Source organism: Sinohyriopsis cumingii, chromosome 5 (assembly GCF_028554795.1).
Source record: "Sinohyriopsis cumingii isolate HCF-2022 chromosome 5, ASM2855479v2, whole genome shotgun sequence".
NCBI classification, from domain to species: Eukaryota; Metazoa; Mollusca; class Bivalvia; order Unionida; family Unionidae; genus Sinohyriopsis; species Sinohyriopsis cumingii.
Genome location: NC_142965.1, coordinates 29,183,327 through 29,197,896, shown reverse-complemented (window position 1 = coordinate 29,197,896; position 14,570 = coordinate 29,183,327). Strand labels below are relative to the sequence as shown.

The window sequence follows — 14,570 nt, the reverse complement described above, 5'->3', positions numbered from 1 at the left end:
CTCATTCTGCCTTTCCCTTTGATTCATGTCACACCAGAGTGAGGGCAATGAAATACAAAACCCAGTTGTATCAGCACAACAAGTTGTCATATCAGCCCCACTAATGGTCATTTTAGCTCCACTAGTTGTCGTATCAGCCCACTAGTTGTCATATCAGCCCAACTGTTCATCATAACTGCCTAAAAAGTTGTCATATCAGCTCTACTAGTTGTTATATTATCAGCCTAACTAGTTGTTAACCATTATTCAATCTGCAGTAGAGCACTCTTTTGACAGTAATGATAAGTTCCCTTTGACAGCTTATCATAGGCTATCAAAATGTATTTTGTCTGGGGTAGGAGTGGGGGGTAAAACTAATTGTAATCATATTCTACTTACCTGCCATTATATTGCCCATTTCCCTCCTTCCTCCCTGTTCTGATGTCCTTAAGTCTCAGTCACAGTCAAAGAAGGATGAGATATTCACATTGTGAGAACTTGACTAAGGTATCAGTCTGGGATCATGTTGTTCTTTATACAATACCTTCAATGCAGTAGTAACAGGAAACTTTCAAATAATTAAAATTTGTTTTACCACCTTCCCACCCAAAATAAACTACATATTATATTTAATTGTGATTTCAGTTTTTTCTATGATTGCAGGGAAGAGTGGAGTTTCAGGAAGCAGACAGCTTTAGGATTTTACTGAACATCACTTCATCCACCATAGAGGAGACATATACTGTAGTGTCTGCATTAAGTGAGGACAAAGGGAGGTTACTCTTACAAGTGGTGAGGCATCTGGCAGCTAATGCTTTTTTAAAATCACAATAATTTGTTGTTAATGAGGATTTGAGACAGACACAATAGATTTGAGAAATATTTGGATGAATTCAGCAAGGTGTAAGACCATTTTATTTGGGGCTCTGGATGGCTGAGTTAGGTCTGAAGTGCTTGCTTTTACTGATTTCTACCACCTCACCTCTGTCTGGATGGGTTGGAACCTCAGGCTTGGGCAATAAAGGTATGTGAGAAGCTTGCCAGTAGCTTCCCATGGGTTGTTGGTTCTTCACTTGATTTTCCTTGGTTCTTCCTCCATCAGTTATACTGTCTTCCATGAATAGCCTACCAAGTGCTGAAAACTCGTGTTAAACGCACAACAAGAACCACCATTTCAGTTCATTTACTAGACCAGTAACCATTTGAGATTAAGGAATGCAATTTGGTATACTGGTACATCATCATTAGAATATATATTTTATTTAACTCTGAGTTCTTATCTTTAAGATCAGTGGCAAAGCTCAGTATTTTAAAGTTTAATTCCAACACACTTTCCATTCTGCTCTTTAACATTAGAACTGCTGGAGATCGTAAGATGAAACTATGCAGACATATAGTGTCATTTGAAAGTGTGTTGTCTACCACATTAAGGATCATATCTTCAAGGTCAACACTATGCCTTAATATTTTAAGTTTTCTATTCCAATCTCTAACGTCAGAGCTGTTAGAGATTAAGGGAGGAAACTTTGTATATTTAATATATCATCATTAGAAAATTTAGGGTAATGTCATGGGTCAATATTTTAAGTTTTCCAACAGCCTTTTCTTTTTGCTGCTTTGCTGCATAACTTTAGAGATCTTCAATTATAGAGATGTCAAGGTCATGGTCATGGGTCATTATTTTCAATGACACTTTCCTTTTGTCTCATAATTATAATTTAAGAGTAGTTTTCTATTTGGGGTTGAACTTGCTATTCTCACAATTTTTCATTAGCAGGTGTGTCACATACCACAGTTGGGGTCCTGTCTTCAAGGTCAAGGTCATGGGTCAATATTTTGCTTTGCTTACTTTCCTTTATGTTCTATCACATTACAACCATTTGAATTTAAGGTATACATTAATATATTTGTCATGTACGAATGGGGATCTTCTCTTCAAGGTCACCAGAGGCCAGTTTTGTAGGTTTCTGTAACATTGGCTTGTCTACTGAATTACTTCAAGCTATTTAAGATAAATTAATGAAATTTGGTGGATTTGTATATTGTCTTTAGAAGATGTGTCATGTTCCACATTTTGGCTCCTACCTTCAAGGCCAAGGTAAAAAGACACACACACACACACACACTTTGGTTACTTTTATTTCTGCTTTATATCTTAAAAGCTGAATGAGATCTTAGGATGAACTTTGGTTTGCTTATGTTTCTGTTTGGTAATAATAATAATAATAATAATAATAATAATAATTCTTTATTTTACAAGTGGAGCTCATTGAATATAGTGTCCCTTGAGACCATCAGCTAATTGAACTGTATGTATCAGAAAGTTCTAGTTCAGAAACAGAAAGCTGCATAATAATATTAGGTCTCCTGTTTAGAAAAGCATCAAATTGTCATTTATCACATGCTATTATCACATAACATCTCATTTATCACATACTATTATGTCATGAATCACAATCAAAGCTTAGAGACAAAACTTGGTTACGGGGCCCCAAGTGGCTGAGTGGTCTAAAGCACTAACTGTTACGGATCACTGCCATCTCACCTCTGTCTGCGTACTACTAGGTTGCAGAAAACTCTGATCAGACTCTTAGCTCCTGACAAAATTATGTATCATCCTGAGTGTATATATTATACATGCTAGCACTGCATCTAAGTGATGAATGTTTGTCTTGTACATAGGATTTCAGTCGTTCATTGTGAGATGTAAAATGAACTGTAATCACAGTTTCATTGTCTCTAGGTTTTGCTGGTTGTGAATTGTAATATTGAACCTTTATCACTTTGCAAGGATAATGAACTTGAATTTAATGCTAGAATGGATAATTATGAACTCAAATTTAATGATAGCATGGATAATTATGAACTTGAATTTAATGCTAGAATGGATAATTATGAACTCAAATTTAATGCTAGCATGGATAATTATGAATTATAATTTAATGCTAGCATGGATAATTATGAATTATAATTTAATGCTAGCATGAATAATTATGAATTATAATGTAATGCTAGCATGGATAATAATGAAATTGAATTTAATGCTAGCATGGATAATTATGAATTATAATTTAATGCTAACATGAATAATCAAGAACTTAAATCTAAGGGATAATCAAAAACTTAAATCTAATGCTAGCATGGATAATGTAACAATGAACTGTAATCACAGTTTCATTGTCTCTAGGTTTTGCTGGTTGTGAATTGTAATATTGAACCAGTATCACTTTGTAAGGATAATGAACTTGAATTTAATGCTAGCATGGATAATTAAGAGCTCAGATTTAATGCTAGCATGAATAATCAAGAACTTAAATCTAATGCTAGCATGGATAATTATGAATTAAATTTATTGCTAGCATGGATAATTAATAATTATAATTTAATGCTAGCATGGATAATTATGAATTCAAATTTACTGCTAGCATGGATAATTAATAATTATAATTTAATGCTAGCATGGATAATTAAGAGCTCAGATTTAATGCTTGCATGGATAATTATGAATTCAAATTTACTGCTAGCATGGATAATTAATAATTATAATTTAATGCTAACATGGATAATTATGAATTATAATTTAATGCTAACATGAATAATCAAGAACTTAAATCTAATGCTAGCATGGATAATTATGAATTCAAATTTACTGCTAACGTGGATAATTAATAATTATAATTTAATGCTAGAATGGATAATTAAGAGCTCAGATTTAATGCTAGCATAGATAATTATGAATTCAAATTTACTGCTAGCATCGATAATTATTAATTATAATTTAATGCTAGCATGAATAATCAAAAACTTAAATCAAATGCTAGCATGGATAATTATGAACTCAGATCTAATGCTATCAGAAATAGTTATAAACTCAAAAATCTGATGCTAGCAATGATAGTTATGAACTCTAATGCTAGCATGTATAATTATGAACTCAACAAATCTTATATTAGCATGGATAATTATGAACTCAAATCTAATACTAGCATGGATAATTATGAACTCAAATCTAATACTAGCATGGATAATTATGAACTCACATCTCATGCTAACACGGACAATTATGAACTTAAACCTAACACTAGCAGGGATAATTATGAACTCACACCTCATACTAGCAGGGATAAATATGGACTCAAGTCAGCAGAAGGAAATGAACTCCACATCCAAACATTTATAGGAGTAAAGCTGAAAGCTGAGCCTGTATACATAGCACTTTACTCAGTCATTGGCGGGAACAGGTGCTCTTGAAAGAAAAGGAAACTTTTTTTTAATTAGTTACATGAATTGTCACCTGAAGTATCCAATATAAATAAGCTACCTGCACAAGGTATCTCGTAGCTTAAAGTGAAGTGTTTTGTTGTCTATATAAGACAGGGAGGGAAAACCCCAATGTAGTAAAATGTCAACTTGCAACAAAGAATGGATGGGTGTTTGCATGCTCAGCCTCTGGCTTTACTCCAATAACGCCCATCAGCCTTCACAAATGCTTGGATGAAGGGTTCATTATTTTCCGTAAAGCCTTTGGCCTCACATGTATACACAGAATCTTTAAAGACTGACATCAAAACATCTGCTAAAAACATCAGTAGGAAAAGTGGAACACATTTTAACCTATAAATCATAATCAAACAGAAAATATTATTTATATGCTATTAATAACTGCTTCAGAAAAACCCATACTATTAGCCTAAATGTCCTTTAGATAAAATTTGTGAAAAGTCTTTATTGATGTCCAGTCTGCTGTTTTCAATATATTGTGCAAGGAACAGCCTTGTCTGAAAGCAGCTGAAGATTCAGCAGTTCTGTAGGAATGAGATTTGAATTTAGATGTATCAATTCCTGATTGTTCTAAAACCATTTGTAACCACCTTGCAGTAGTACTAGATGTCACAGCTCTATAGGAACAGTAAGATACCAGAACTTGAGTAGATTTCCAAAGAGTTTTAGTCATGTTAAGATATTCCAACAAAGTATGCATTGCACAATGCTTCTCATCCTTATAATGTAGTAGTTCCAACCGGAAAATCCAACCGGAAAATCTTACCTTGTCTTGAAGTTTTTCACAAATCCGAAAAACTGAATACTGTTTTATCTGCCATACAAGTCATGTTATGTAAATTCAAAGATTTTAGAGTTTGTGCTCTTGGAGCTGTAGATAAAGCAATAAGAGCAACTATCTTCATTTTTAATGACCTTAAAGATATAGTTTCCAAAGGAAAAAGGGTACACATGTATTTTAAGACTAGGTTTATATCCCCAGTGTCCACAAATCTTGGTTTTGGTGGACTTTTGTTAAACAGTCCCTTCAAGTATCTATTAGTCAACAAAGAGGAGATGCATCACACATTATCAAACATTGTCAAAGTAGTAAGTAACATTGCCTTGTGAGTATTGATGACACTATAAGACTTACCTTCATCTACCAAAGAATCTAAGTATGAAATATCTGTACCTCAGAAACACAAAAGGGATTAATTTCCCTGATCTTACACCAAAAATTCCGTTTTTTTTCATGCCAAATTATATTGTTTTGTTGTTCCTGGTCTCCATGAATTGTTAATTATGTCCACAGCTGTTGTTGGAAGTCCTTGGCTTTGGAGCAATCTCCTGATACAGCCACTGTGATTAAAGATAGGGCCTTCCCAAGAGGATGAGTTTGACCATTGTGTAGAAGAGTCATTATATTTTTTTCCCTTGGAAGTCTAATAAGAAGAGAAATTAAACATGACAAAAGAAAGGAAACCAGGATTGTGATGTCCGATGTGGAACAATTAAGAGTGCTTTACTAACATTATCAGCAATAATTTTATTCAATAATTCCCAACAAAATTACAAGGGGGGAAAATGTATGGGAGTAAATCATGCCAGGAGAAAGAAAAGGCATCAATTTTAAAAGCTCCTGGTTTTGGAAACCATGAGCTGAACTTCTTTAACTGACAGTTTAATCAAGATGCAAAAAGATCTATGTCTCGAACAAAAGTCTGTGCACACAATCTTTGAGAAATTTCTTTCTTTAGCATCCATTCAGTGGAGTCCGAAAAGTTCCTGGACAGAAAATTTGCATGTATATTATGTTTGCCAGCAATATGACCGTTTTCCAAGTGAAATTGATGGATGAAAAATGAATATCTCTATATTTCAGTATAATGAGCCCATGCCGGTGCCAAACATCAGCCTGTTGTGGATCTGCATTGTGATTGTGGGATTGACCGGCCTTGTCATGATAGTGACCAGCACATTTGCTGTCTGGTGGTATACCACAAAGCAGTACTTTGAGATGTTCAATGGCAATCATAATCATCACTTGTACAGGTATAATCATTTTTATTACTGAACAGGTATATTAATTTCCATCACTGTACAGGTAAAATCATTTCTGTAATTTTACAGGTGTAATCATTCCATTGCTGTGCAGGTATAATCATTTCCATCATTGTACAGGTACATATAATCATTTCCTTTATTGTACAGGTATAAACATATCCATCACTGTACATGTGTAATCCTTTCCATCACTGTACAGATATCATCATTTCCATCATTGTACAGGTATGATTATTTCCATGACTATACAGGTATATCATTTCCATCACTATACAGATGTAATCATATCCATCACTTTACAGATATAATCATTTCCATTGCTGCACAGGTATAATCATTTCCATTGTTGTACATGTTTAATCATTTCCATTGCTGCACATGTATAATAATTTCCATCACTGTACAGGTAGAATCAGTTCCATCACTGTACATGTATAATTATTTATATCCCTGTGCAGGTATACAGTACTCATTTCCATTGATGAACAGGTATAATCATTTCCATCAATGTACAGGTATAATCATTTCCATCAATGTACAGGTATAATCATTTCCACTGCTATACAGGTATAGTCATTTCCATCACTGTACAGCTGCAGATTATAATTTTGGTGGTGTATGTATTTCTGTTGAATGCCTTAAAGTTAATTTTGCAGAATAGTATCTGTGTTTTAAAACTTGTATGTGTGGATTTCTTGTGTGCAGAATTAGTCTCACAGTTGTAGCCTGTCTTGGTCAGCAAATGTCAGCTATCATTGTGTCATTGGAAAAGACATTTTGCTCACATTTCCTCAGCATGGTATAGCCAATGATGTGTTAAAATTGCCATTGCCAAGCAACCAAGATCAAGCAGGCCTATGGTATGATCCTTCATTCATTACACTTTGTCAGTTGACTGTTGTCTGTTCACACTTGATATGTTGTGGATGTATGCTATTCATTGAGATGTTGTGGATGTATGCTATTCCTTGATATATTGTGGATGTATGCTATTCCTTGATATGTTGTGGATGTATGCTATTCATTGACATGTTGTGGATGTATGCTATTCATTGACATGTTGTGAATGTATGCTATTCCTTGATATGTTGTGGATGTATGCTATTCCTTGATATGTTGTGGATGTATGCTATTCATTGACATGTTGTGAATGTATGCTATTCCTTGATATGTTGTGGATGTATGCTATTCATTGATATGTTGTGGATGTATGCTATTCATTGAGATGTTGTGGATGTATGCTATTCCTTGATATGTTGTGGATGTATGCTATTCTTTGATATGTTGTGGATGTATGCTATTCCTTGATATGTTGTGGATGTATGCTATTCATTGATATGTTGTGGATGTATGCGATTCCTTGATATGTTGTGGATATATGCTGTTCCTTGATATGTTGTGGATATATGCTATTCCTTGATATTTTGTGGATGTATGCTATTCCTTGATGTGTTGTGGATGTATGCAATTCCTTGATGTGTTGTGGATGTGTGCCATTTCTTGATGTGTTCTGGATATATGATATTCCTTGATATGTTGTGGATGTATGCAATTCCTTGATGTGTTGTGGATGTATGCCATTTCTTGATGTGTTCTGGATATATGATATTCCTTGATATTTTGTGGATGTATGCTATTCCTTGATGTGTTGTGGATATATGCTGTTCCTTGATGTGATGTGAATATATTCTATTCCTTGGCATGTTGTGAATGTATGCTATTCCTTGATGTGTTGTGGATATATTCTATTCCTTGGCATGTTGAGAATGTATGCTATTCCTTGATGTGTTGTGGATATATTCTATTCCTTAATATGTTGTGGATGTGTACTATTCATTGATATGTTGTGGATGCATTATATTTCTTAATATGTTGTGGATGTATGCTATTCCTTGATGTGTTGTGGATATATTTTATTCCTTGGCATGTTGTGGATGTATGCTATTCCTTGATGTGTTGTGGATATATTCTATTCCTTAATATGTTGTGGACATGTACTATTCATTGATATGTCATGGATGTATTATATTCCTTAATATGTTGTGAATATATGCTATTCCTTGATATGGCGTGGATATATGCTATTCCTTGATATGTTTCAAGCAATCTTGCTGTCCTGATTCTTTTTTAGCTCTACTGGTCATAAACCAAAATAGCTTTTTATATGGTCTGGTCTGTCATTCATTACCTGATGCCTGTCTGTCCATTAGCACAAGTTTGTTATCATTACTCCTCCTGAACTGTTTGGAGAATTGCTGTGAAACTTTACACACTCTTTCATCCCATGGTTTAGTTGGTCCTGGATAAAAATGGTGCAGTTTTGTACATCCAATCTTGGCAATCTTGTTATTGCTATTCTTCCTGAATGCATAGTCATATCAACATGGGGTTTTCACTGAATGGAAGGTCATATCAACATGGGGGTTTTACTGAATGGAAGATCATATCAACATGGCATTTTCACTGAATGGAAGGTCATATCAACATGGGGTTTCACTGAATGGAAGGTCATATCAACATGGGGTTTTCACTGAATGGAAGGTCATATCAACATGGGGGTTTCACTGAATGGAAGGTCATATCAACATGGGGTTTCACTGAATGGAAGGTCATATCAACATGGGGGTTTCACTGAATGGAAGGTCATATCAACATGGGGTTTTCACTGAATGGAAGGTCATATCAACATGGGGTTTTCACTGAATGGAAGGTCATATCAACATGGGGTTTTCACTGAATGGAAGGCCATATCAACATGGGGTTTTCACTGAATGCATAGACATATCAATGTGGGGTTTTCATTGAATGCATTATGAGTCAATATCAACATGCGGTTTTTACTGAATGCATAGTCATATCAGCATGGGGTTTTCACCGAATGGAAGGTCATATCAACATGGGGTTTTCACTGAATGCATAGTCATATCAATATGGGGTTTTCACTGAATGCATTATGAGTCCTATCAACATGAGGTTTTTGCTGAATGCATAGTCATATCAACATGATGTTTTCACTGAATGGAAGGTCATATCAACATGGGGTTTTCACTGAATGGAAGGTCATATCAACATGGGGTTTCACTGAATGGAAGGTCATATCAACATGGGTTTTTTCACTGAATGGAAGGTCATATCAACATGGGGGTTTCACTGAATGGAAGGTCATATCAACATGGGGTTTTTCGCTGACTGGAAGGTCATATCAACATGGCATTTTCACTGAATGGAAGGTCATATCAACATGGGGGTTTTCACTGAATGGAAGGTCATATCAACATGGGGGTTTCACTGAATGGAAGGTCATATCAACATGGGGTTTTCACTGAATGGAAGGTCATATCAACATGAGGTTTTCACTGAATGCATGGTCATATCAACATGGGGTTTCACTGAATGGAAGGTCATATCAACATGGGGTTTTCACTGAATGGACGGTCGTATCAACATGGGGTTTTCACTGACTGCATAGTCATATCAATGTGGGGTTTTCACTGAATGCATTATGAGTCATATCAACATGGGTTTTTTACTGAATGCATAGTCATATCAATATGGGGTTTTCACCGAATGGAAGGTCATATCAACTTGGGGTTTTCACTGAATGCATAGTTATATCAATATGGGGTTTTCACTGAATGCATTATGAGTCCTATCAACATGTGGTTTTTGCTGAATGCATAGTCATATCAACATGAGGTTTTCACTGAAAGACTTTTTATGAGGTTTTGTTAATCTTAAATTAAACTTGTGCTGATATGATATCTGATATGTGGCCATCTTGAAATTTTTTTTATTTTGACATGGGGTTTTCATCAGTAGAGTTCCTATGGTGTATACATGGTCCTGAATGAAAATGATTGGCCTTCAGTATGGCTACCATGGTAGCTGTCTTGAAAATATTGCTGTCTCTACACCCATATGGATGGCTATATCAACATGGGGTTTTCACCAATATATGTATGATGCTTAGTTGATCCTAAATGAAAATGGTGCCAGTCATACATCCAGTATGGTTGCCATGACAGCTGTTGTGAAATCTTACTGTCACTACTTCTCTTGAATGGATGATCACTATGCCATGAGATTTTGACCAAAAGACTTCTAATGGTGTCTACTGTTTCTTAAATGAAAATGGTGCCATTCTAACATCCAGTATGTCTACAACTCATTACTTTGAGAATCATGTTATCATTGTAGAATATCAGGTATGGTTTCCAAACTTGCATGTTCAAATGAAGAAATTGCCATATCTTGAATTCCTTAATTTCTTTTTGCCCAGTAGAGCATCAGTCCCTTTAAGGGACTTTCGTTGTTTCAAAGTTTGATGAAGGATGAAGTATATGTGTCAGGTTGATAGGTTTCATGATTGTGGTCATATCAATCATTTCTGTGAGTGTTTGGTCCGGGTACAAGTTAGTGTTTGGTGGTACAAGTTAGTGTGTCTTTCATAGGGCTGCACAAGCAGGAGACTTGCCCACTGCACAAGGGGACCTGATGGGAGAGGATGATGTAGTAGGAGATATGACAACAACAGAATATCATGTAGTGATGCCAGAGTTACCAGAGGAGGAGGAAGAGGAGGAGGAGGCAGACATGATCAGGATGGTCAGTAATCCATGACACATACACATAACTGCTGCCTACAGTACACTGTACCTGGGTGGTCATCAGGATAGTAACACATTTATGTCCATTCTCAATATAGTGTGCTTATTATTATATCCAGCTTACCATGAGAATGGTCAATAATCATCAATAGGCAATTTCTTTAATCAAACTTTAAATGCCATGGTCAGTAGCCCATCTAATACACAGCTTGCTTGTGTATATCATATCCCAATGTTTCATCAGAATGATCAGTAATCTCACAGGCAACTGCTTGTCATATACTGTATTCAGCTTGCCATTGTACCATCAGTAAACCTCTTCCTTGAATACTGTATTCAGCTTGCCATTGCACCATCAGTAACCTCTTCCTTGAATACTGTATTCAGCTTGCCATTGTACCATCAGTAAACCTCTTCCTTGAATACTGTATTCAGCTTGCCATCGTACCATCAGTAAACCTCTTCCTTGAATACTGTATTCAGCTTGCCATTGCACCATCAGTAAACCTATTTCTTGTATACTGTATTCAGATTGCTATCACACCATCAGTAAACCTCTTCCTCAGATACTGAATTCAGAGTGCCATTGCACCATCAGTAAACCTCTTTCTCATATACAAAGTTGTACTTCAGTTGTTCATCTAATGAACAGCTGTTTTACATGCACATTATTCAGCTTGGAATTAGGACTGTTAGAAGTCCATCTAGAAAACATCAGTACAGCATGCAGTGTTTTTGGCTGGCCCTCATAATGTCCATCAAGTCAGCTGCTGTCTTACATGCACTGTTGAGCTTGCCAGTTTTATGGTTAATAGTCCATCTAGTCTTCTATTGCCTTACATTGTATACAGCTTGCCAGTACTATGGTTAATAGCACTGGACAACAAATTTTTACAAAAGTCATGTTACTGAAATAAAATTAGTCAATTCTTATCAATTTTTATGTGCTGAACACGAATATGACAGTCAAATTGCAAAATTGGCTCTAGTTTTTTTGTAATCTGCAAGAAATTAATGTTTACATAACGAAATGCATTCCAATAGTAAAAGGTCAACTGTAATAGCCTACCTATAAAAAATCAAGTCATTGACTACATCTTAGATTTCTTTGCCTGTCTCTTGTACAGCTGTTCCGGAGCATCTCTGAGGAGTGTCCAGCAGTAGTCAGCCAGCATTGTAGTGGACCATTTTCCCTGGTATCTTTGTTCCATTGTTGCGATATCTTGATGAAAACGTTCGCCGTGTTCATCACTAACAATACCACAGTTGCTAGGAAAGAAATCCAAATGGGAATGAAGGAAGTGAATCTTTAGAGACATATTGCAGCCAAGTTTCTTATACTTCATCAACATGTCTTCTACTAGTTCCTTATAGTTTTCTGCCCTAACATTTCCGAGGAAGTTTGTAGAAACTAGGCGAAAAGCATCCCATGCTTGTTTCGCGTCACCTTCCAGCAAGTTGTTGAACCGGTCATCTTTGAAAAGCTCTCGAATCTGAGGACCCACAAAAACTCCCTCTTTAATCTTTGCTTCGCTGAGTCGAGGGAATTTTTCATGCAGGTATCGGAATGCTGGCAAAGTCCGGTCAATGGCTTTCACGAAGTTCTTCATCAAACCTAGTTTGATGTGAAGGGGTGGTAGCAAGATTTTCTGAGCCTCAACCAGAGCTGGGTGTTGGATATTCTTCTCTCCAATGGCTACATTCTGCCTGTGAGTCCATTCTTTCCTCATGTAGTGCATTTCCCTTGCTCGGCTATCCCACTCGCATAAGAAACACATGTATTTTGTATATCCTTGCTGCAGTCCCATTAAAAGGGCAACTACCTTCAAATCACCACAGAGGTGCCAGCTGTACTTGTTATACTCTATGGAATTCAGTAGCTGCCTTAAGTTATCGTATGTCTCTTTCATGTGGACAGCATACGCTACTGGAATAGATGGAAGAATGTTTCCATTGTGCAAAAGCACAGCCTTGAGACTCAGTTTCGAAGAGTCCACAAATAGTCTCCATTCTTGTGGGTCATGAGTGATTTTTAAAGCATTCATGAGGCCCTCAATATCGGAACAGAATATCAGATTACTTTCCTTTCTGAAGAAAGGCTCCAATTGCTGGTGGCGCTTTCGATATGCAGTAATTGTGACATCTTCTTCTAGAAGATTCCATTGTTGGAGTCTTGATCCTAGCAATTCTGCCTTGTTCTTTGATAAGTCCAAATCACGAATCAGGTCATTTAGTTCTTCCTGTGTTATTCTGTGTGGGGTTGATGATGCACCACAGTGAAAATCTGGATCACTGCATGCTGATGGACCAGGAGAAGAACAGGTCGACTCACCTTTGTCTTCGTCAGATGAATCAAGAGAATATTCTGCTGGAGGTTCTGGAATAGGAAGTCCCTCACCATGTGGAACTGGTCTCAATGCAGACGGAATGTTTGGGTAGACTATTCTCGACTTCTTTCGCTTCGTTATTCCGCCGGAAAGAGGAGGAACCAAGCAGAAGTAACAGTCATTTAGGTGGTTGCTTGGCTCTCTCCACACCATTGGGACTGCAAACGGCATTGATGACCTTTTGCAATTCAACCACTGTGAAAGCTGTGTTGTACATGTAGCACAGCATATATGCGGAGCCCAAGGCTTGTCTTGGTCACCAACCTTGCATCCGAAGTAAAGATGATATGCCTTCTTCACTTGAGAATTGATACTTTTCTTCTGGTTGGCAAATGTCACTTCCCCACAAATATAGCAAAAATTGTCCGCGGTATTAACACACTTTCGAGGCATTACTGTTCTTTATTGTACGTAAATGGATAAAATAATAAGTTTTATGTAACAGTAGCTTGAACTGTCTCGCACAACGTCTAAAATATTTTAAATGCTGAACCTATCTGATTGGGCTTTATATAGTACACTGCTTACGTCAGCTTGAGCAGCCGCCTGGCATTAGTATAATAGGCCTACACATGTATAGTACACTGCTGACGTCAACTTACTTCAGCAGCCGCATGGCATTAGTATTGCATTGCATCAGAAAATGATGCAATCAACTGTGGATGATGTGAGCATGATGGTATTATGCAATGTTACATCATTATTCCGGATGTTGCTGCAGTCCTACTGGAGAAATTTACACAGTGAAACATAGAAAATGAGGTATATGAATATCTTCAAAACGAGAGCCAATACAAATTTTTCACGGTTATATTCGTGTTCGGCACACCAAAATACTACAGATTAGGGCCTTTTCAAGTCAGTAATGATTTCACTGTTGACCAGTGTAGCCCGTCTAGTTTTCTATTGCCTTACATTGTATCCAACTTGCCAATATTATGGTCAATAGTCCATCTAGCCTAATGTTGCTTTACATTGTATCCAACTTGCCAATATTATGGTCAATAGTCCATCTAGTCTTCTGTTGCCTTACATTGTATATAGCTTGCCAATATTATGGTTAATAGTCCAATCTAGTTTTCTATTGCCTTACGTTGTATCCAACTTGCCAGTATTATGGTCAATAGTCCATCTAGTCTTCTATTGCCTTACATTGTATACAGCTTGCCATTATTATGGTCAATAGTCCATCCAGTCTTCTATTGCCTTACATTGTATACAGCTTGCCATTATTATGGTCAATAGTCCATCTAGCCTACTTTGGCCTTAC

The 14,570-nt window shown here is 36.4% G+C and overlaps 1 protein-coding gene across 1 annotated transcript in view; it reads left to right on the top strand.

The window, feature by feature from the left end:
• The window catches only part of LOC149798861 (uncharacterized), a 194,550-nt gene that overhangs the window by 27,693 nt on the left and 152,287 nt on the right, over window positions 1-14,570 (top strand). Inside the window, exons 3-5 of the mRNA XM_089957773.1 lie at window positions 643-771; window positions 6,125-6,294; window positions 10,758-10,911. Of these exons, the coding sequence (XP_089813899.1) occupies window positions 643-771; window positions 6,125-6,294; window positions 10,758-10,911 (453 nt within the window). The remainder of the gene's footprint in view (window positions 1-642; window positions 772-6,124; window positions 6,295-10,757; window positions 10,912-14,570) is intronic.